The sequence below is a fragment of the Suncus etruscus genome, chromosome 4, assembly GCF_024139225.1.
Source record: "Suncus etruscus isolate mSunEtr1 chromosome 4, mSunEtr1.pri.cur, whole genome shotgun sequence".
NCBI lineage: Eukaryota > Metazoa > Chordata > Mammalia > Eulipotyphla > Soricidae > Suncus > Suncus etruscus.
The window spans coordinates 166,797,466-166,820,789 of NC_064851.1; the positions used below are offsets into that span (position 1 = coordinate 166,797,466).

At 39.2% G+C, this 23,324-nt stretch overlaps 1 protein-coding gene and 1 pseudogene across 1 annotated transcript in view; one reads left to right on the top strand and one right to left on the bottom strand.

The window, feature by feature from the left end:
* Positions 1-583: 583 nt before the first annotated feature.
* COMMD10 (COMM domain containing 10) overlaps positions 584-23,324 on the bottom strand; it is a 148,390-nt gene continuing 125,649 nt past the window's right edge. Inside the window, exons 6-7 of the mRNA XM_049772737.1 lie at positions 2,671-2,730; positions 584-1,045 (exon numbers count right to left, since the gene is read on the bottom strand). Of these exons, the coding sequence (XP_049628694.1) occupies positions 874-1,045; positions 2,671-2,730 (232 nt within the window). The 3' untranslated portion in view covers positions 584-873. The remainder of the gene's footprint in view (positions 1,046-2,670; positions 2,731-23,324) is intronic.
* LOC126006162 (40S ribosomal protein S7-like) overlaps positions 15,853-23,324 on the top strand; it is a 58,449-nt pseudogene continuing 50,977 nt past the window's right edge.

A 23,324-nucleotide genomic window follows, 5' to 3' on the forward strand; every position in this document is an offset into this window, starting at 1 on the left:
GCTCCTGGCTTGGGGGACCATATGGGATGCCAGGGGATCGAACCTTGGTCCGTCCTAGGCTAGCGCTGGCAAGGCAGACACCTTACCTCTAGCGCCACCACGCTGGCCCCTGGTATTTCTTTTCACAAGCAATCACACATTTAAATGCATTCATAGCAATAAAATGCTACACACCAGTTCAAGTAATTCTAAGGTATAAAATAAATTTACTTATATTTTTACAGAAGGAAGATGCAAAAGATATGTATTCTGAACTTTTAAAGATACTCATTTGGCAATATATTGTTTTATTCAAGATTTGAATGTCTTCAAGAGGATACAGTGAATCATTATTAATTCGCAGCACAATAACAGTATACAAAAAGCAGGTCTGTTATTAAATCATTACACACAGAATAAATGAAAGCACACAAAAAAGTTTATATTGTATATTATCTTACTACTAGCTCAATTTTAGATTTTCTTCTTACACTATTCCCAATTTTTTTCCATAATATTCACAAGAAAATCCAATAATGTATTTTTTCTTGTTTTATGACTTGCATTGCTGTAAGTACTGAATGAAGTTCTGTGTAACAGTAGTTTTTAAATTTTTCATACCCATGGATAACACTAGCCTCTGGGCCACTGATTGAAAACCATTGCTCTAAGGTACATATTACACTCTGATCCCTGGTATAAGGCTATCATCAAATGTATACAAGGAAACAGGGTAGGCAATTAAAGATCAATGCAATAGAAAAGAACAATAAGATATCCCCTTGATTTGTTTCTGTATCAAGCAAGTGTTCTTACAATCACTTATAATTGGTTCACAGAACTAGGAAACATTTATTAGAACCCCATTGCTACTCCCTAAATGATATCTCCTGGTTATTTCTTGTCTAAGAAGCAATATTCATTTAGTTTACAAGAAGAAAGCCACCAAATTATTCTGAAAATACAACCTGGCAGTCTATCTTCAATGCTAGATAATGATGCAGTGGAAACATGGAGAAAACAATCTTCATGTGAGGGAATCCAGCTGAGCTTGTATAGTCTCGAGCTATTTATAAAAACAGACACAAAAAAATGGAAGGAGAGAAACAGAAAGTTAGTGAAGGAAAAGAGAATGGTACTGGCAACCAAATATTTGAAATCAATTCAGAGCAACAAAAATATCTTAAAAATAGGGTCGGAAAGATAGCACATTGGTAGGGTATTTGCCTTGCGTGCAACCAATCTAGGATGGATGGTGGTTCCAATCCCGGCATCCCCGTGCCTGCCAGGAGCGATTTCTGAGCACAGAGCTAGGAGTGCCACTGGGTGTGACCCAAAAGCAAACAAACAAAAAATTTTAAAACTCTTTTTTTTTTGGGGGGGACGGCTCCTAAGTGATGCTCCATGGGTTCTTGTGGGGTTACCAGTCCCCCACTAATAGTGTGCCACCATGGTCACATCATGCCATTTTCTGGGGTTGGGGGGGTCTATAAGGCCACACTCAGAATGCCTGGCGCCAAGGATTGAACTTGGAATGGTCTCAGATAAGACATGTATCTTCACCCTTGTAAACTCCAAATCATCGAACAGTACATTTTTCTCTTTGTGTGAGGACAGAGGAATTCATGCTTATAATGTAAGTTTTTAAAAAATTTATTTTGGATTTTTGGGCCACACCCAGCGATACTCAGGGGTTACTCCTGGCTATGTGCTCAGAAATTGCTCCTGGCTTGGGGAGCAATATGGGATGCCGGGGAATTGAACTGCAGTCCATCCTAGGTTAGTCACATACCACTTGCGCCACGGCTCCAGCCCCTAAATTTTGAAATTTGTAAAGGACAATCTCTAAATACTAATGCTTTAATTAAAGCTATCTGATTGATTTTAAGTAACCAATATACGAGGTGTTGTAAAAATATTTTTTACTGAGACCAATGTGAATTAAACTGTGTCTTTCACAGTTATATTCACTAGGCACATAGTGACAGTGAATTTGGACAGTTTCCACCACCGTGTTGACCTCACTCCATCACTGTTCCCAGCAGGCATCCCATACCTTTACCCTTAGCCTCTTGAACTGCTAGGGTAATAGGTCCCTTTTTTGTCTGTGTACTAGGTTTTTAAAGAAAGTGGGTAATAGTGTATTTCTCTACAATATGGAATTAGTACTTGTAAAGAAACATGAAATATGTTCAGAGATAAATAATTTAAAGCTTTGCATCTTCCTTTACTCTTGGCCAATGCTCAGGGGTTATGCCTGGCTCTGTACTCAGGAATCACTCCTGGAGCTCAGGGAACCATATAAGATATCAGGGACTGAACCCAGGTTGGCTGTGTGCAAGACCAGCATCTTACTCACTGTACTATCACTACATCTCAGAAATTAAATCTTTAATGACCTATATCTAATGCGCAAAGGTGGGTGGTTAGTTATTGCTACATAGTTCATTACTGACTGTTTTACATTAAATCAACAATTACTGCTTTAATAAAAAACATTTCCACTTTTTTCTTGATTTAGTTTGTCAGATTTTCTCCTAGGCAATGCTTTCTACTGTGCAACATAAGGGATGTTGTAAAAAAAAAACAAAACCACTTATCTCCATAACAGGGCATTTAAAAAAAATCAAAATTCATAATAAAAAGCATTACCCAAGAACTCATTTATCAAGTTATTTTGGAAATACAAACCTTGTTATAGAAATCAAACAACTCCTCGTGACTGAATTCCACAAGAACTTTCTCCAGACTCTGTAAGAAAAGAAAAAAAAATGTTATCCTGTACTTTTTCTCTTTAGTTAGCCCCCAGAATGAGCCACAGTATTCTTTGTAAGGTTAGAAAAATCACTTACTTACTACTCCACTAGATTAGATTGTTTAGACCTCACAAGTAGGGTAATGAATACTGTAGAAAAATGTTTCAATTGTACAGGGATATCTATTTTGAGTCTAAAACAACTACAAAGATAAATGAAAAAATGCCAGCAAGAGAACAACTTCTTTTTTTTTTTTAAGGCAGATAATGCAGGAGGCTATATTTTCATCTGTTTCAGCAGTCCATTTGCAACTCAGTAAATACCACTCCACAAAGGCACTGGGGGCGGAGTCTCTGATTTAATGCATGCAGCCATTAATGCTTCCCATCAGTACAGCTGCAGCCTCCCAGCGCTAATTTAACAGTTATGATCTTAACATGCTGAGGCCGCTGCCTCTTTTAATGTACAGACTCAGCAAAAGTTAACAATTAACACCACAGCTTCAAAGCTGCAATTCAAACGCACTCCTTCCTTTCACCTTGCATGCACAGAGAAACCTCGTCGAACATTCCAGATGCTCAATAATGTTGCTGGTGGATGCAAGATGGTAGGAGAAGGGAGAGTGTTCATCCAAAGCAACAAAACCTGCTTTGGTTGATTTTGGAAACCGAGAAAAGCCTCAAATTAGTTTTGGAAGATTGTTCAAACAGGTTTCTTTTACTTCAGTTTCCCTCAGAAAGTGAACTAACTAGGAGAGAAGCCAAGAATGTGCTATCTCAGAAGATATCACTGATACATGGAGATATAAGAAACATTGTATGGGAATAACTAAAACCCAAAGGCAATAGCAACAAAGAGCTGAGCAGGATGGGAAGGACAGGACCATCATTAGGTGCTGAAAGGAGGGAAAGTGACAGGCATGCTAGCTACCCTTTTAGTAACAGGAGGGTGAACGAGAGGGCCTGAAAGGGAAACATAAAGGGAAGGAAAGAAAAAAGTGCCTGCCATAAAGGCAGGCTGGAAGATGGGAAAGAAACCGGGAGGGTGACAGAGGGTCATGGACACTGGTAAAGGGACTGGTGTTGGAATATTGCACGACTGAAACTAAGCCATAAGGACGATGTAACTTTGTAGCTCACAGTGATTCGATTAGACAATTTAAAATAACGTGCTATCGACTTTGCGCATGCTCATGAAACAAGCTCAGATAACATGAAACAGGAACCGTAAGCTGAAGAAGCAGAAAGCGGATGCAAAAACATCGACCTCAGTAGGTTGCCTTTATTTCCAACATAGTTAAGAATTCTTCGTGCTTATTTCCATATGGAGAGGTCACTTCTCCCGTCCTTTTCATTTATTTGTTTTTTTTTTGATCTGCTTAATAGGAACTTCCAGTAGGAAAGTCTTCCTTGGGATCTGAGGTCAGGTTAAAACCAGGTTATAGAGATTGTTTAGCTTGCTATTTTTACCCCCAAATACACCAGGATTATCATATAGTACTGTTCCTTTTTTTGCATACGCACACTAAAATGGGGGCAATCTTATATATAGAAAGAAGTTTTTATCTAATAAGGCTAAAAACTCATAATTTTTTTAGTTTTTGGATCACACCCAGCGGTACTCAGGGGTTATTCCTGGCTCTGCGCTCACAAATCGCTGCTGGAAGGCATGGGGGACCATATGGGATGCCGGGATTTGAACCACCGGCTGCCCTGGATCATATGCATGCAAGGCAAATGCCCTGCCACTGTGCTATCTCTCCAGTCTCACCATTCTTTCTTAAGCACAGGTCAAATTCCACGCTTCTCCAAATTTCCTCACACCCATCTAAGTATCCCGATTTAAAAATTCGCCTTGCAATGAGGTCATTGATTCAAATCCCGACATCCCATATGGTCCCAAGCCTGCCAGGAGCGATTTCTGAGCACAGAGCCAGGAGGAACCCCTGAGCGCTGCTGGGTGTGACGCCCCCCCCTCCAAAAAAAAATCTCATTCCTAAAATGATTTAGAAACATGAATTTCCCAAATTGCATTAGAAACAACTTTTAGCTAACTGGCGAATATCATGTAGATTCCTAAGGGCTCATCAGCATTGTCCAGATGCATCTGGAGTTTGGGAGCATCTCAGCGGCAGAACACCTGTCTTGCGAGTGTAAGGCAGTGAGAGGACACATTTAACCCCTAGCACCCCCCACGGCGAGTTATGACCTTGGTGGGTGACTTGGTCACTCAGGATCCCCAGGGCCACAGGAAAATGTGCAACCCTGTCCCCCACTCTCCCACACTCAAGTATGTGCAACCTCTGGAATGAAGAGAAGGAATTAAATAATGATAAATAGATGTAAGACCTGTATTCAATTCAATAAGAGCTCAATTTTCGGCTAGCTTCTTTTTTAAGATCATCTAATTACATCTATCTTTCCGTTTATATGCTACTGGCTCTAGACTCAAGTCACAGCTTATTAGTATCTTCATTAAAGGAAAAAGAGAAAAAATTAAATTGAAATGCAGACCAACGGGAGGAAGAAGTAGAAAATCCTGGTAAAAGAAGCTGTATGGATGCATTTGACAAGTTATTTAATTATCCATGTGCTTCTGTCTATCACTGTCAGTCGACAATGAGACAGGACTATTTGGTCCTATTTTTTCCACCACAAAGCCAGAAAGTGAGGTTGGATAATAAAATGTAGCTTATTATATCATGCTAAATAAGAAGGGAAATACCTTACCGGCATAAACTATAGTCACAAGTTATTGAAACTAATTTTCATCTTGTCAATCATCTCCCAAAACTATTTAAAACTTGAACAAAAATTCTATTTGGTGAAACTAAGCATACACTATTTATATATGTACATATTTTCCTATGTATGTTCACGCATATATATTATCCATCTTTAGACAGCACTGTACTTCACTTTTTATATAGTCAAGAGTTTAGAAAAATTCATGAGAATCTAGTAATATCTTCATCGTTTTTTTTTTTTTTTTTGGTTTTTTGGGCCACACCCTGTGATGCTCAGGGGTTACTCCTGGCTATGTGCTCAGAAGTTGCTCCTGGCTTCTTGGGGGACCATATGGGACGCCGGGGGATCGAACCGCGGTCCGTCCTAGGCTAGCGCAGGCAAGGCAGGCACCTTACCTCCAGCGCCACCGCCCAGCCCCCAATATCTTCATCCTTTTAATAATCAGGCTAAAATATTTTCATTGAAGGCAAACTATTTTCACTTGAGAAATTTAAAGAAATTAGATTATATTAACATTATTAGATAAGGAATACAAATTACTCCTAGAAGGGTTTTTTGTTGCTTAACAAAGACATAGATTCTTCTATTATCCAGGATAGCACATAAGAAAAATATATTCGTTAAAAAAATCACTTTAACGATAGGCAGCTGGACAAGATGTTTAACATGTTAACGTCTCACTGTTGCATCTACTTGCCACTCAAGTTAGTTGCTTCAGAGGTGGAGGGTTAGAATGATAGCACAGCAGTGAGGGCTCTTGCCTTGCACATGGCTGACCCACATTTGAATCCCTGGCATCCTACGTGGTTCCCTGAGCACTAATAGGAGTGACTGCTGAGTGCAGAGCCATGAGTAACCCCTGAGCATCTCTAAGTGTAACCACAAAACAAAAAATAAAAAAAGATAAAAATTAAAGAAAAATAAACTAGAGATGAAGATGGTATGAGCTACTGCATGAATACAGGCAAAAGATAACGATGGCAAGAGTGAAAGAGAAAAGTGAAAAAAACTCATGATACTGTTTCCAGGCAGAAAATAAGGAGAGCATTAGGGATAGATTTGAGTTGAGGGGAGAAGTAAAGAAATAGGAATCCAAAACTACTTTCCACAGGCAGGAGTGAAAGCGCAGTGAATAGCCGACCTGTGTTTGATTCCGGGCATCCCAAATGTTCCCCTGAGCGTTGCCAGAGTAATTCTTGAGTGCTGAGCCAGGAGTGGCCCCTGAGCATTTCCAGACGTGGCTCTCAAACATGCCCCTCCATGCCACTCAACAAACAAAAACATTACTCTCGGTTTCTTGCAGGATAAAGTGATGAATGGAATTGACGGGGAACTCTAGGAGAGCAGGACTGGAGAGGGAGAGTCTACAGAAAAGTGCCATTTCAGGCACAATTTGCTTGCTGTGCCTGTGAGATTTCCCTGAAGACAAGTAAGTCTGGAGATCCAGAAGAGCGATTTTGGTAAGAGATATACATTTGGAAACTACTGATAAATTGAAATTTAAGACCATAATGGACTGATCTAGGAAAGGGATATGAAATGAAACTAGGCCTTGGAGAAAGGACATCGCCAGGCTCCTGAATGCTGTCTGTGTGGCCTGTGGAAATAAATGTAGAGTGGCCAGGACTCAACGGGCAATACAATGAGTTGGTTTGGGCTGGGAGATAGTGCTGTTAGAGAAGTACAACAAGCCTGACCTAGTTCATACTCAAAGACCAGATGGCCCCTCAGCACTGCCCACGTCTGGGCTTTCTCCAAGCACCAAAGCTCCACCAGGCCTGACAGCACTTGCACTGCTGTCCAGCACAGTACTGTCCAGCCAGGTTAGCAGAGTGCTGCCAGGAGTGACCTCTGGATCCCGGAGAACTGCCTTGGAGTCCTCTCCTTCACCCCACCCACCCACACACACACACACACACACACACACACACACACACACACACACACACACACACACACACACACACAAAAGCAGCAGAAAAAAACAAAAAACCCAACCTGAATGCCTGTTGTTTAATAAGCCTTTAATCTTCCACTTTTCGGTCAAATAGCATTACTAAACTTATACAGACTAGGAAATTTATTCTTTGGCTGTATACATATCAAATTAAACAAAACCAATTAGAAAATTCATTACTTATACTGTCTAAACTAGTCCTATGCATAATATATCAAACAAAAATTTCAGCCCCATCTAAAAATACTATAAAATGCAAATGCAAACACAAAGATTAACATTCTACCTCTTTCTTAAGAGCAGACATATTTGTTTATACATTCTGTTTTATTTTTAATATGTAACCCTATCTGTGAGTACCTGGATAATGTGGCACATAGCCATTAGCCAAATTCCAATGGAAGGATCTAGTCAGTTCTTCTAGAGAGCTCTAACTTGATGAAAGTTGAGAGTAAAAATACCTTTATGTTCCTGTTAGAAATTAGGAATATAGTCATTCAATGAAAAAACCTAATAGCCTCTTCCCAAAATATTCAAAAAGTGGTATCTTCTATATAATAAATGCTAAATGGAATTAAACTGACATAGCTTTAAAGTAAACTTTGAATATCTGAAATAATACAACTGTTTTTTTTTACCTACAGAGCCTGGAATAAAAGATTGTAGTAAAAGAAAAACTATTAATCATGCATGGGGCTGGAGAGTTGGCGCAAGCGGTAAGGCGTCTACCTGTGTGCTCTGACCTAGGACGAACCGTGGTTCGTTACCCCGGCATCCCATATGGTCCCCCATGCCAGGAGCGATTACTGAGCACAGGCCAGGAGTAGCTCCTGAGTGTCACTGGGTGTGGCTCAAAAACCAAAAATAAAGGAGCTGGACAGATAGCATGGAGGTAGATGTTTACCTTGCATACAGAAGTCCAGTGGTTCAAATCCTGGCATTTCAAATGGTTCCCGGAGACTGCCAGGAGCGATTTCTGAGCGTAGAGCCAGGAGGAACCCCTGAGCACTGCCGGATATGACCCAAAAACCACCCCCCCCCCCCCACACACAAAAGGCAAGAAAGAAAAACTGCTAATCTTTTTTTATCCTTGTTGAATCTACAAATCCACTGGTAGGTATAAAAATATTTTCTTCTCCTTTTCTGTTATGAGAATGAAAGACAGAAGTTGTGAGGTGCAAAAGTTAAAACACTGGCTTAGGATTCAGCAGCACCTGCTTGAATTCAAGCACCTGGCTTGAATCCAGCTATCGCATAAGGTTCCCCGATATCACTAGGCCTGGGCCCTGTGCACATACAGGTGTGGGTCCTCAGCACTTGGTTGTTGTGTAACCAACAACAAACAGAAATCAAAGAAACAAAAAAATAGAAAGAAAAAACTGAAAATTAAGTAAAATTTCATATTCTGCTAAAGATCCTAAAATTGATTTTTCATCAGTTTTAAATGAGTTATAATGTCACTATTATTATTTATACTTAGAGAATATGTATATATTATTATTTGGTATATTCATATTATTGTTAAAAAAAAAAGGATATAATTTGTTTCTATCATTGACTGGAAAAACCAGGAAGCTTGACTTAAGCAATACTCAAGTACTAACCATTTCTGTCACTCACAGTATTTAAAGAGTAGCAAATATAAAGGTGAATGAGATCTGGGCAGGAACATACTGTGGAGCAGATGAAATGCATGTAGCTCAGTGCCCAGCCACAGGAGGAATGCACGCGGAGTGAGAAAGGCCCTCACTCCTCTGTGAGAACAGAATTCATCCTGCCAACTCACAAGGCAGTAGATGCCATAATAGTTCTGATTCAATGGGTGGCAGCCTCAGAAAGGACAAACAAAAGCATTCCTGAAAGTGGGAAACAACAAATCCCCACTTTTCTGTGAGGCGACTTGGCTTCGATATTGTACAGCACTATGATGAAATCTGGGACACTGAAAGGCATACTTTTGTAAATAACTTAAATTAGTGAACTGAAGGGGAAAAATCACAGGCACACAAGCAGAAAACCTTTAAATATAATCTGGTTCAACTCTCTCATAGAAGAAAAAACCATTTTGACAAAAATGAGCTAAGAAATATAAATAATATAACCTGCAGCCACACCAGCACCCACTAACCAGAAACTTTTCAGTTCCATAATTAATCTTAAAAAGGATCTCAAAAAGCAGCTAGAAAAAGCAGGTGGGACCAGCATCTGGGCTGAAAACTCTGCGTGTCCTTGGTATGGAGGGGGACAGATCCACCCCTGACCCTGCCAGACCCACCATCTTGTCCACAGAGAAATCCAGCTTCCCATCTACTCTTGCAAACAATATGATGCCACTTAATCTTCCCAGGTAGACTAGTCCAGACTAACAACTCTTGGGCCTTCTCTGAATGGAGTCAGGTGGATTCCTCCTTTGCCTGAGGCACTGCAGCTGCAGCCACATCGTGGACAGCAGACACCAACACAGAAAAGGCCCAGTTCTACAACTGGACTTCATCAAGCTGCCAAGCCATCCAGTCATTCCACCTTTCTTTTTCTTTTTTTGGTTTTTGGCCACACCCGGTGACACTCAGGAGTTACTCCTGGCTACGTGCTCAGAAATCGCTCCTGGCTTGGGGGACCATATGGGACGTGGGGTAATAGAACCGAGGTCTGTCCTAGGCTAGTGCCACGGCTCTGGCCCCACACTCCAGCTTTCTAATGCCTGAACTCACATATGTAGTCAGACAATACTTCCAAATTACATAGTACAAGACCAGAGAGATAGCACAATGGTAGGGTGTTTGCCTTGTATGCAGCCGACCCAGGAGGGACCTGGTTCGATTCCTGGCATCCCGCCTGGTTCCCCAGCCTAACGGGTGATTTCAGAGTGCAGAGCCAGGAGTAATCCCTGAGCACTGCTGGGTGTGGTCCCAAAACCAATCAATCAACAAAGTTTAAAAAAAAAAAAAACAAATTATGTACAAATGGGACCAGAGTGTAGGGCATTTGCCTTGCACGTGGCTGACCCAGGACAGACTGCGGTTCGATCCCCGGCGTCCCATATGGTCCCCCAAGCCAGGAGCGATTTCTGAGCACAGAGCCAGGAGTAACCCCTGAGCATCACTGTGTGTGGCCCAAAAAAACAAACAAAAAAAAATTATGTGCAAGTAAAAAGTCATTTTGACCTACACTAATAGTGCAGGAAAGAACAACAGCTAGTCCCCCTACTTTAAAAAAATTTTATTATAACACCGTGATTTATGATGTTCATAATAAAGGTTTTTAGGAATTAAATGTTCAAGCACCAATCCCACTGACAGTGGAACCTTCCCTCCACCAGTTTCCCAACCTGCTCCCTTATCGGGCACACAACTGTTATCCTTATTGTTAGTTACAACACCCAAGCAAATGGAATGATCAAAACCTTGGCCAATAAAAGTTAATGCTTAATAATTGTGATCTCTCCCCTAAAACCAATCCTCCAACCTAACTCATCTATTCAAGAATATACGAAAGGGTATTTTAAGCTTGTTATTCAGATATCTTTCCAAATCACACCCAGATTCCTCTTTCAATGTCCTCATGCTCAATACCATCCAGTTCAGTGGGCTTTAGTTCAAGTTCTCCAGGCAGTAGATCTCCCAAGCACATAGATCAGTTTTCTCCTTCTCACTAGGTCCTTTCCTTCTGATAAGGTCAGCTGACGATGTAATGCACCCAAATGCAGCCCTATCATTCCCTCCCCTTCCCTTTCACACAACTTTGTGCTGCAGAGTTAAGCTTGAGGGCTATATTTTATTTTTTATTGTAGCTAACATCCTAGTATGGTACGTGATCAGAATACTTACCAACTTAGTATACATTAAATACATAATCAATATTAATATACATTTATAAATATCTTAATTGTATTTAATTGGGGGGTTTGGACCGTATCCAACAGTGCTGAGGACTTATTCCTGGCTCTGAGCTCAGGGATGGTGGTGCTCAGAGAATTATTTGGGGTGCTGGGGATTGAATGTGTGCAAGGCAAACAGTCTTCCCACTGTACTATTGCTCTAGACTCCAGTATATTAATATTTAAAAGCTGCTAAATTTAAGCATACCTTTTTTTCTTTAGAGGGGAATGCTATATTGAAAATATCAGAATAATGGAGTTTTGTTTAAATGATGACAATATTTTCCAATTTTACGACAGAAATTGTACCAAAGATGGCAGCATTTTTAAGTCCTATAACATGCATTTACTTAATAAACTTGAGGGATAAATATTAGTCACTAAACTGCTTCTTTAGTTTTTTGTTTGTTTGTTTGTTTTTTGGGCCACACCCACTTGATGCTCAGGGGTTACTCCTGGCTTGGGGGGACCATATGGGACGCCGGGGGATCGAACCACGGTCTTTCCTTGGCTAGCACTTGCAAGGCAGACACCTTACCTCTAGCACCACCTAGCCGGCCCCGCTTCTTTAGTTTTAAAACATGTTTTTTTTTTTTTTTTTTTTTTTGGTTTTTGGATTACACCCGGCAGTGCTCAGGGGTTACTCCTGGCTGTCTGCTCAGAAATAGCTCCTGGCAGGCACAGGGGACCATATGGGACACCGGGATTCGAACCAACCACCTTTGGTCCTGGATTGGCTGCTTGCAAGGCAAACGCCACTGTGCTATCTCTCCGGGTCCTAAAACATGTTTTTTTAAGCATAAAGATCCAATTGGTGATAGACAATGTGAGGTTTCGTATATATTTAATTAAAACATTAATCGGTATAGCTGTTAATATAACAAAAATAAATATTAGCCAGAAATCTTTAATACAAATTTGTGTAAATATGTGCATGAAGTACCTGCTTCAACTATTAGATTATGTAAACTGTAGTTGTCCTTTTCATCTGACTAATATATTACTTTGTGCATATGTAGGCAAAATATGGCAATCGTATCATCATACCTTCTATCCTCTTAAAAAAACAATGTGCTAGGCCTAAGCAGACTAGGAACTTGGATCCAATGAAAATACATCTCTTACAGTACTCATTAACTGTAATTTATTATGTGTGTGCTCATATGTCATTCTGATTTTCAGCTTTCATACTGAAATATTTAGCCATGATGGCTGAATATAATCAGCAAGATGAGAGGTTTAGAATATGATTATATAAGCTCTTTAAAACAGTGAGAAATTATATTAAGAGCATAGACAGTTAAAGCTGTTTTTCTCTGTAATAAATATTACACAAGGTGATACTTTCCTAACATTTATATCTCATTATTATTATAAGCTTTATCTGATTTCTGATAAATTATCTTTATGAATTTAGGTAAGACAACACTACTTAACTTCTTGAAACATGCATCAAAACTGTAATTATACAATGCTCCTCATGCAGAGTTTTAAAGACTGTGTGCTCAGTGCTAGAATATGGATTTCTCCTTTGTTTATGAATTCATTTCATTATATTCACAGACAGAAGTTTGGATGCTATGGCTGTAATTCAACAGTTACTATGCATTTGCATTCCAAATTAAATAACCTAATGTGATTTGCAGTGCTAAGAAAAAGTTAATTAAAAACATGTTGATTTAATTTTTTTCTATCTCATGCTGTCACATTAGTCTTCAAGGAAAAGAACCAACCTGTAGACTTAAAAGAATATTTGTCTTACACTTTAGTTAAAGCATATCTTCACTGCAAAAGGAATATCTTTATGTTCACTGTTTCTTTTGCTAGAAGCTCTTTAAATTTTCAAGTACTGTCATTGTATCTTCAGTTCCAAGATGGTGCCCAATAATTGGTTCTTATCATGGTTTCTTCATTAAATCTCTCATTTTTATTGTGCACTTGTTTCCTGCCATTTAGCTATTTCTTTGGATTCTCTTGCATTTTTACTGAGTTTCTTAAGATAACATTTTTATTTTGTTTGTTGTGTTTTGTTTTTATGGGGGCTCAGACATTTGAAAGATTTTTCCCTCCCTCTCTTCCAATCTTCCTAGGCCTCTCTGTTGTACTTAGGGCTTACTTGTGCCTCTGTGCTCAGGAAAAACTGGCAGGACTCGGAGAGACTTGACGATTGCAGTTTCCTTGAAGCAGTGTCATGCTTGGTTGATTCTTCACTATCTGTCTAGGTGCCACTGAAAACTGCATTTGGAAGAATAAACTCTCTCCCAGTCATCCTACGCTGATAATTTTGCTCCTGAGCTTAAAGTCAAGGAACTTGGGCCAAATCACATGGTTGCTGCAGAGGCCACAATGAGGCCCTTAGTGACTGGGTCTATTATCTGGGCACACCTGGCCTAGATTGCCAGAAGGGGTCCCTAGATGTTCTGAGCTTCACTTGGGAGCCCCTCTACCAAATAATAGGGATACTTAAAAGCGTACAGGAACTGTGTTTGCACAATTTCAGTGGCCACTTAGCAGCTCACATTGTAGTGATTTAGGGTCTAATGTTAAATGAGAACAAAAAATTTATAAATACTATTATCTCCTCCATTCACTTAACATTCTAATTATATATTTTGTTCAACTAAACCACAAATTAAACCTAATTAATATCTCTAATGCTTTCTTTAGAAAAATGGTCAGACTGGGGCTGGAGAGATAGCACAGCGGGCGTTTGCCTTGCAAACAGCCGACCCAGGACCTAAGGTGGCTGGTTCAAATCCTGGCGTCCCACATGGTCCCCTGTGCCTGCCAGGAGCTATTTCTGAGCAGACAGCCAGAGTGACCCCTGAGCACCGCTGGGTGTGGCCCTCCCCCCCCCCCCAAAAAAAGTAAAATGGTCAGACTGTTTTAAGACTTTTTAGACAATTTCATTTCTTTCACATTTCTTCCTGTGCTCGGGTTTGGGAAAGAAGGCAGTATAGCAATGATGAAGACAACCTACAGAATCATTACTGATCTTGAGTTTAAGAGTCCCGAGAGAAGGAAATAGTAACTACTATTCAAGTACCAGAATAGGGCACAAAGAAAAATTCCAGATCCAGGTTCTGTAGTCAATCAGGGATTCCAAGAATTTGAGGCCTGAACAAAAGACTTTGATATCAGACCCAAAACCATAAGGTATATAGAACAACACATAGGTAAAACACTCCAAGACATTGATTCTAAAGGAATCTTCAAGGAGAAAATAGCACTCTCTAAACAAGTCGAAGCAGAGATTAAACAGATGCGACTATATTAAGCTGAGAAGCTCTGCACCTCAAAGGAAATAATGCCTAGGATACAAAAGCCACCCACAGAATGGGAGAAGCTATTCACCCAATACCCACCAGATAAGGGTCTAATTTCAAAGATATTCAAGGTACTGACAGAACTTAACAAGAAAAAATATCTAACCTCATCAAAAATGGGGAGGAGAAATGAACTGACAATTTCTCAAAGAAGAAATACAAATAGCCAAAAGACACATGAAAAAAATGCTCCACATCATCAGAGAGATGCAAATCAAAATGATGAGGTACCATCTCACGCCTCAGAGACTGGCACACATTACAAAGATCAAGAACAATCAGTGCTGGAGGGGATGTGGGAGAAAGGAACTCTCATTCACTGCTGGTGGGAATGCAGTCTAGTCCAGCCCTTATGGAAAACAATATGGAGATTCCAAAAAAAAAAAAAAACTGGATATTGAGCTCCCATATGATCCAGCTATACCACTCCTAGGGATATACCCTAGGAACTCAAAAATACAATACAAAAACCCCTTCCTTACACACATATTCATTGCAGTGCTATTTACAACAGCCAGACTCTGGAAACATTCAAGATGCCCTTCAACAGATGAATGGCTAAAGAAACTGTGGTACATATACACAATGGAATATTATACAGCCATTAGGTGAGATGAAGTCATGAAATTTTCCTATACATGGATGTACATGGAATCTATTATGCTGATTAAAATAAGTCAAAGGGAGAGAGACACACAGAAGAGTCTCGCTCATCTATGGGTTTTAAGAAAAATAAAAGACATTATTGAAATAAGTCCCAGACATGAGGATTGGAAGGACCAGTTCACCATATGAAGTGCACCACAAAGAGTGGTGAGTATAGTTAAAGAAATAATTGCACTGAGGACTATCATAACAATGTCAATATGTGAGGGAAGTAGAAAGCCTGTCTTGAATTCAGGCGGGGAGAAGATGAGGGCTTTGGTGATAGGAATGTTGCACTGGTGAAGGGGGATTTTTTTTATGACTGAAACCCAACACAATCATGTTTGTAAACACAGTGTTTAAATAAAAATATTAAAATAAAAAAAAAGAATTTGGGGACTGAAATATAAATGACTGGGAGCAGAGCCAGATGCAGGGCTTTCTAAACAGCAAGAGATGGTGAAGAGAAGAGGTAAGCCACTGTACAAGTGTTGCATTAAATAATAAAGAGGTCCTTTGGATGGAGCTGGATGGAGCTGGAGGCCTTTGTCCTTTAGCCCCGGCCATGTGGCTCCATCCCCCATTAACCAGCGGGTCTGCAAGTTCAGGCGGCAAGAAGACAATCTACTCACAAGCAGGCTTCAGGTAATAGCAGCTTTATTCATGCCCTATCCACCACGCGTGTGGCCTATCATAACCATTTACACTGGTTTCCTATTCAGTCCTACATTGTACTTTCTTTCTCAGCCACCTCCTTACTTGCTTCCTCCTCCATGCTCCCTCTCGGTCCATCTCCTCTCTTGGGGTTAAAGGCCTTATCTAACCTTTCCAAGACCCCTCCCAGAAATGGGAGGGTCTTTCTTGTAGGTAAGGTTACACAAAGAGTAGGTGTAGGGTTACATACAAGTACTCTAAGCTGGAGATGGTAATGAGCTAAAAGAGGGTAAAAACATAGAAAACAAAAAAAAATATCATGAACTCTTCAGGAGGCAAAATGGATAAACCTGGTTGATTATTGATGAGAAAAGTGAATGAGTCTTAACTTTTGGTATAACTAAATACTCAAAGATAAGGCTTATATATTTGACCCAAGAAACTGAAAAATGAGTTCTCCGAGTAATGGGTTCATTCACTGAAATTAAGATAGGGTGGAGAGAAGGTGTCTTAAGATAGGATGGTGGGCCAGATTTGTAATTTTTGTTTAAGAGAATGATTTTAAGTATCTTTGCAAACCCTAGAAGAAAAGATTGGAAGATCACTTGTTATATAAGTTGGTTATATCAGAATATGAATTCACGTCATAGAAGCACAAAGTGTTGCCCAAGAAGACTTATGAAAGATATACGAACATTCTCTGAAAATATAGCAATATTTAAGGAATAGGCCAGCAAAAACAAAAATTAAAATAAACCTTAAGATATGAAATTAAAAAGTGCTATAGTGGGTGCTAAGGATATAAGACTTAAGGAAAGAGTGTGGGTCCGAAGTGATAGTACAATTCTGCCTTGCTTACAGCTGACCTGGGTTCAATCCCTGGAACTCTGAGTTCTATTAAGAGTTGTGAGGAGTAAGTCCAAAGTATCACCAAGTGTGGCCATAAACGAGCAAACAAACAAAAATGGAGTGAGCAACTCATGTCACGCAGTCAAAAGCCCCCGAGAACCAACTGAAAGAAGGACTGAGGTTTTAATTTTAGATTCAAAGACAAGGAGAGTATTACTGGCATTGGCTGAAGTATTTCTGATGAATTAGAAGGATTGCAAAGCCTCACTGATGAGGGAAATGAATATAAATTGAGAAAGCCAACGAATATAGACCAGGGCCAGTAAGCTATAGTCCAAAGGTCAAACCAGTCTTGCTTGTCAGTTTTTGCAAATAGAAGTTTATTGGAATACAGCCACCCTTGTTTGTTTATATGTTACTTACATGTTTTTCTGTAAAGTTTAAAATGTTTATGACTTGGCCCTTGTCAAAAAATGTGTGCGTAGTGTACTGTAGATAAGTAACTCCAACGATCAGTTCCATTTACCAAAAGTGATCTAATGAGCATTCACATTTCACATGTGGCCATTACTGCCAGTTAGAAGGGATTTGGAGTTTATATGCAAGTGGGAGTGAAAACAACTCTATGGAATATAGTGTAATCACTTATTTCTCAATGTTTAAACTTCAAGTTCTTTCTAGTATCATCTAATGCAATGCTGTTTTACAGACATGGCTGGTGACCTTTGCAAAGACTGTTCAGGGATACTCTTGGACTAAAGAAAATACAACAATTAAGCTAAAATTTATAACATTTCAAACATTAACCAATGTTATATAAAGTTCTTAAAGGGAAAACAATTGTAATTTTTAAACTGATATTTTTAAAAATAAGTTTTCCTTCAAGTTAAAACTTTTCTAAGGCTTATTAATAACAAATGCTTTGGAATCAGTTCCAAATTATTTCAACGAGTTAAATATTCATATTACTTCTATTAAAATGAGTGTCAATTAAGATTTTAATACATTTACACAAAAATACTAGAAGCCAAATATTTGGATCAGAAACATTAAAACTGAACTTTTCAGCTTTTGTCTGCTGTTATGTGTTTGCTAGAATGACTCACAGCATAATAAAACTATGTAATTTTGGTTAGTACTTTTATCTGTTGATGACTAGAAGACTAAATGCTTCTCTATAGTCCAGTCATTAATATTAATGAGCTCTGTGACCTAGATCAAGTTAAAACATTCAAATATCCTATTAAGGCGTTTTCAATAATAATTTTGAAATTGTATCCTAAAATTCTGTTATAGTGCTAGAAAATAAAGCCCTGTCTTAAGGGCTTTCCTATCCCAGATTTAAAGAGACACAATGGTAAAAGCATCTCTTACATATTACATATCACTTTCATTACAGGTCACACACAGGGCTTCTTCAAAATCACAGATTAATGAAATTGGATACTAAGATAATTTAGTCCACAAATGACTGTAATATAATATGACATCAGGTTATTTCTACTTAACCCTAAAATGATGGAAAGTTATACTTTCAAGTCAAAGCAGAGTTAATAAACATGACACTAATAAGGTTGGTAAAATTTATGTTATAAAAAATTCACTCAAGTGCATGACACAAATGATTTGGAAAAAATATGGATTTTGTACAGACATAGCTTGTTTACATGCAGCAATGCTATTAAAGGTAAGGTGGGGTGAAACATGACTTACTTGTTCAATATTTTATTATTTGTATTTTTATTTATTATTATTATTATTATTATTATTATTATTATTATTATTATTGGTTTTGGGGCCACACCCAGTGGTGCTCAGGGGTTACTCCTGGCTCTGTGCTCAGAAATCACTCCTGGCAGGCTCAGAAGACCATATGGGATGCCGGAGATCGAATTCAGGTCCACCCCGGGTTAGCTATGTCTAAGGCAAATGCCCTACCATTGTGCTATCACTCTGGCCCCATTGTTCAGACATATTAAAAGAAACTGGCTGAAATAAGTTATTGGAAACTTGCAGAAGTAGCCAAGGACTAAAGTATGAAGTAGAGTCCTTCCAGACTGGTTCCTCATAAACGGATCATACAAATTTGAAATAGAAATTAATGGTAGTAAAGTTAATGGAAATCCTCCTTCAAAGATAATCTCTTCAGGGGCCAGAGCGATACCATGAAGGTGAGGCCTTGCACGCAGAAGGACGGTGGTTCAAATCCTGGCATCCCATATGGTCCCCTGAGCCTGCCAGGATCGATTTCTGAGCACAGAGCCAGGCGTGACCCCTGAGTACTGCTGGGTGTGACCCAAAACCAAACCAACCAACCAAACAAAAAAAACAAAGATAATCTCTTCAAAGTCAATGTTGAGTGTGGTCTCAGTTTGAAAAGCTGATCCAGTTTATGGAGAATGCTTCCATTTAAGGAGTAAGAACTAGATTTGAAATTCAGTTGCAAGTCCTGTAAATAGGACTGTTAACAACTAAGTCACAATTGGCAATGCTCACCAAAATGACCACAAAGAGAAATAGCACCCCTCCCACTTTCTGTTGTAGTCTCCATGCCCATATATGGTAAAAGCACTTACTTCTCAGATAGCCCAATTCCCAAATATAATTCATTAACGTCTTTGCCTTAAAAAAAAAAAAAAGCTTAGATGAAGAAAACAGGAGATAGTACAGTGGTTAAGGCACAACTGGTTCGATTCCTAGAGCACCATTCTCCCCAGAGCACTCTCTAGTAAGGCCCTGACACAGCAACACATCCTTGGACACTTGCCCTGAACTGCTGGTTTGGTTGTCCAAGAATGTAGCTGGAGTTCCCTAGACACCCAGCAGTTCAGTTGGGAGAACCCTTCTCAAAATAAAATAAGGAATACAGAAAAAGCTAACATGCCAAAGAGACAGGACAAGGGTTGAGGCATTCGCCTTGCACTCCACACAGATCAGGCAACACTTACTTTGCCTCCTGCCCTGTCAAGAGTAAACCACGAGCATCGATGGGTGTGTCCCAAACTCCCCACTACCATGAGGCCCCGCCCCAATACAGCTAAAGTTTTCTAGCATTCATTCATTCTATATCCTCCCCTTAGAATAACAATTTTCTGGAATAAAAATATAAAGTAGAAAAAGAGAACAGCAAAAGAGACTTTCTTTAAAAGATTAATATTAACACTTAGGTATATCAAGTTGAGAACAATTCATTAAATGTTACCCATCTTATTCTTATATCCCAAAATTCAAAATTTGTAGAAAGGCAATTATTATCTCTTTTTTCTTTCATTTCAAATTTGCCTTTGAGATTAAATTAGTGGGGCTGGAGAGATAGCATGAAGGTAAAGCGTTTGCCTTGCATGCAGAAGGTCGGTGGTTTGCATTCCGGCATCCCATATGGTCCCCTGAGTCTGCCAGGAGCGACTTCTGAGCATAGAGCCAGGAGTAACCCCTGAGCATGGCCAGGTGTGACCCAAAAACAAAAAACCAAACCAAAACAAAACAAAAAAACAAAAACAAAAAAAAAGAGATTAAATTAGGCCAAGTCCTTGAAGATGGAATTTGAATGTACAGAAAAAGGTATCGTCTACCTGTGGTAGAAAAGTATCTCCTACCTATGTTAAAAAGAAGAGAACAAAGTCTGATAAAGTATTTGAGTCTGAGTGATAGCACAGCAGCTAGTGTGCTTGTCTTGCACATAGCCGATCTGGATTTGATCCCATAGGGTCCCTTCAGCCCTGCTAGGAGTAATCCCTGTGCTCAGAGCCAGGAATAATGCTCTAGCATTATGGCTCGAAAATCAAATAAAAAAAAAAAGACTGATAAAGGAATCGTAAGGAATAAAAACCAATTGTCTTTTTTAAAAACCTGTATAGATGCAAAACAATAAGGAACTGAGATAACACACAAAAATAATTTCTTAGTACATACTACACAATAGAAAAGTTAGGAAAGAGGTGTTTAAGCACAGATTAAATTATCAGAAAAGAATCAAGAAAAGTGTTTGATGTTTTAAGAGTTTTTAGATTGAGACAAAGGATAATCCCAAAATAAACATTATACTATTTGCTAAAAAATAATGATGAATCCCACAGATAGGGATAGAATACTGAAAGCAGCAAGAATAAAAAGGGAAATTACATTCAAAGGAGCATGCTCAAAATTTACAGCAGACCTGTCACAAGAAACCCTCAAGGCTAGAAGGCAGTGATGGGCTACAGTGACAAAACTCAATGAAACAAATGCTTCACCTAGAATACTGCACCCAGACAGACTTACTTTCAGATTTGAAGGGAGTATACATAGATTCACAGATAAACAACAGCTCAGAAACTTTACAGACTCAAAACCAGCCTTAAAAGAAAAACTGAAAGACCTACTTTAAGACAAGACAGACCAATAGACACATCAAACTTCTACACAAAATGACACTAAATCCCATGAAAATTATCTTTCACAGTATCAATGAACTAAATGAACCTGTTAACGAGACATAAGAATGGCTAAAAGGATCAAAAAGCTGAATCCAACATTTTGCTGCCTACAAGAAACACATCTGAATAGTCAGAACAAACAGACTCAAAATCAAAGGCTATAGGACAATCATCCAAGCAAATAATTCCCTTAAAAAAGCTGGAGTGGCTATATTAATATCAAACTTTAGACTTAGAAAAGTTATAAGGAACAAAGATAACATTTCATACTTATCAAAGGATATGTACAGCGTGAAATCACATTCCTAAACATATATGCACCCAATAAGGAACCAGCAAAATATTTAATTAATTGTTGACAAATCTGAAAGAAGAAATCAATATTAAACCAATAATAGTGAGAGACCTCAACACTGCCCTATCACCCCTTCATAGGTCAACCAGTCTAAAACCCAACAAGAATATAAAAGCTCTGAAAACAGAAAGGAAAGAAAGTGGACTAGTAGATATACATAGGGCACTCCATTCCCAGAAAACTGAATACACATTCTTCTCCAATGCATATGGGTCATTCTCCAGGACACATGTTGGCCCATAAAACATATCTTCATAAAGCCAAAATGATAGAAATTGTACAGACTACCTTCTCAGATTACAAGGCACTGATATTTGAAGTGAACTACAAAGGGACACAGAAGAAAAACATTAACACTTGGAAATTAAACAGCTGACTACTGAACAACCAGTAGGTCAGAGATAAAATCAAAGAGAAAATCAAAACATTCCTGAAAACATTCCTGGTTTGGGGGACACTCCAGTGACACCCAGGGATTATTCCTGGCTATGCACTCAGAAATCGTTTCTGGCTTGGGGGACCATATGGGACACCGGGGGTTTGAACCGTGGTCCGTCCTTGGCTAGCTTGGGCAAAGCAGACACCATACTGCTTGCGCCACTTCTCCGGCCCCACCAACACACATTCTTGGGAATGAAAGAAACTTTTCTTAATCTAACCAAGGCCAATTACCACAGCCAATGGCAAATATTTTTAATGGAGATAAACTAAAAGCTTTTCTCTAAAATCTGGTACAAAACAAGGCTGCCCTTTCTAACCACTCCTATTCAACATAGTGAGTGCTGGAAGATCTTGTCATAGCAATTCAGCAAGAAAAAGATATCAAGGGCATCTGGATAGAAAAGGAAGAAATTAAGCTCTCACTGTTTGCAAATGACATAATACTATATTTAGAAAACCCTAAAGACGCTACCAAAAAGCTTCTAGAAACAATAGATTTGTATACCTAAGTGGCAGGCTACAAAATTAACACACAAAAATCAATAATGATAGAGAAGAAATGGACATTAAAACAATAATCCCATTCACATTAGTGTCCCACAAACGCAAATATCTTGAAGTCAACATTTTTTTTGTTTGTTTTTTGGGCCATGCCCGTTTGATGCTCAGGGGCTACTCCTGGCTAAGTGCTCAGAAATCGCCCTGGCTTGGGGGAACCATATGGGACACGGGGGGATGGAACCGCGGTCCTTCCTTGGCTAGAGTTTGCAAGGAAGACATCTTACCTCTAGCACCACCTCTCCGGCCCTGAAGTCAACTTTTTTTTGTTTTTGTTTTTGGGTCATACCTGGCAGTGCTCAGGGGACCATATGGGATGCCGGGATTTGAATCACTGTCCTTCTGTATGCATGGTAAACGCCCTACCTTCTTGGTATCTCTTTGGCCTCATGTCAACTTAACTACAGAGGTGAAAGACCTATAAAAAGAAAACTACAAAAGCCTGCTTCAAGAAATAAAAGGACACAAGGAAATGGAAACACATACCCTCCTCATGAATTGGGAAAAGAAATATGGGAGGCATCACTTTCCCCAAATTTACATTGTATTACAAAGCTATAGTCATTATGACAGCCTGGCATTGGAATAAAGACAGACCTTCAGATTAGTGGAATAAACTTTAGTATTCAGAGAATGTTTCCCCAGACATACAATCAACTAATATTTGATAAAAGGGCAAGAAATGCAAAATGGAACAAGGAAAGCCTCTTCAACAAACGGTGTTGGCACAACTGGTCAGCCACTTGCAAAAAAGCGAACTCAGAC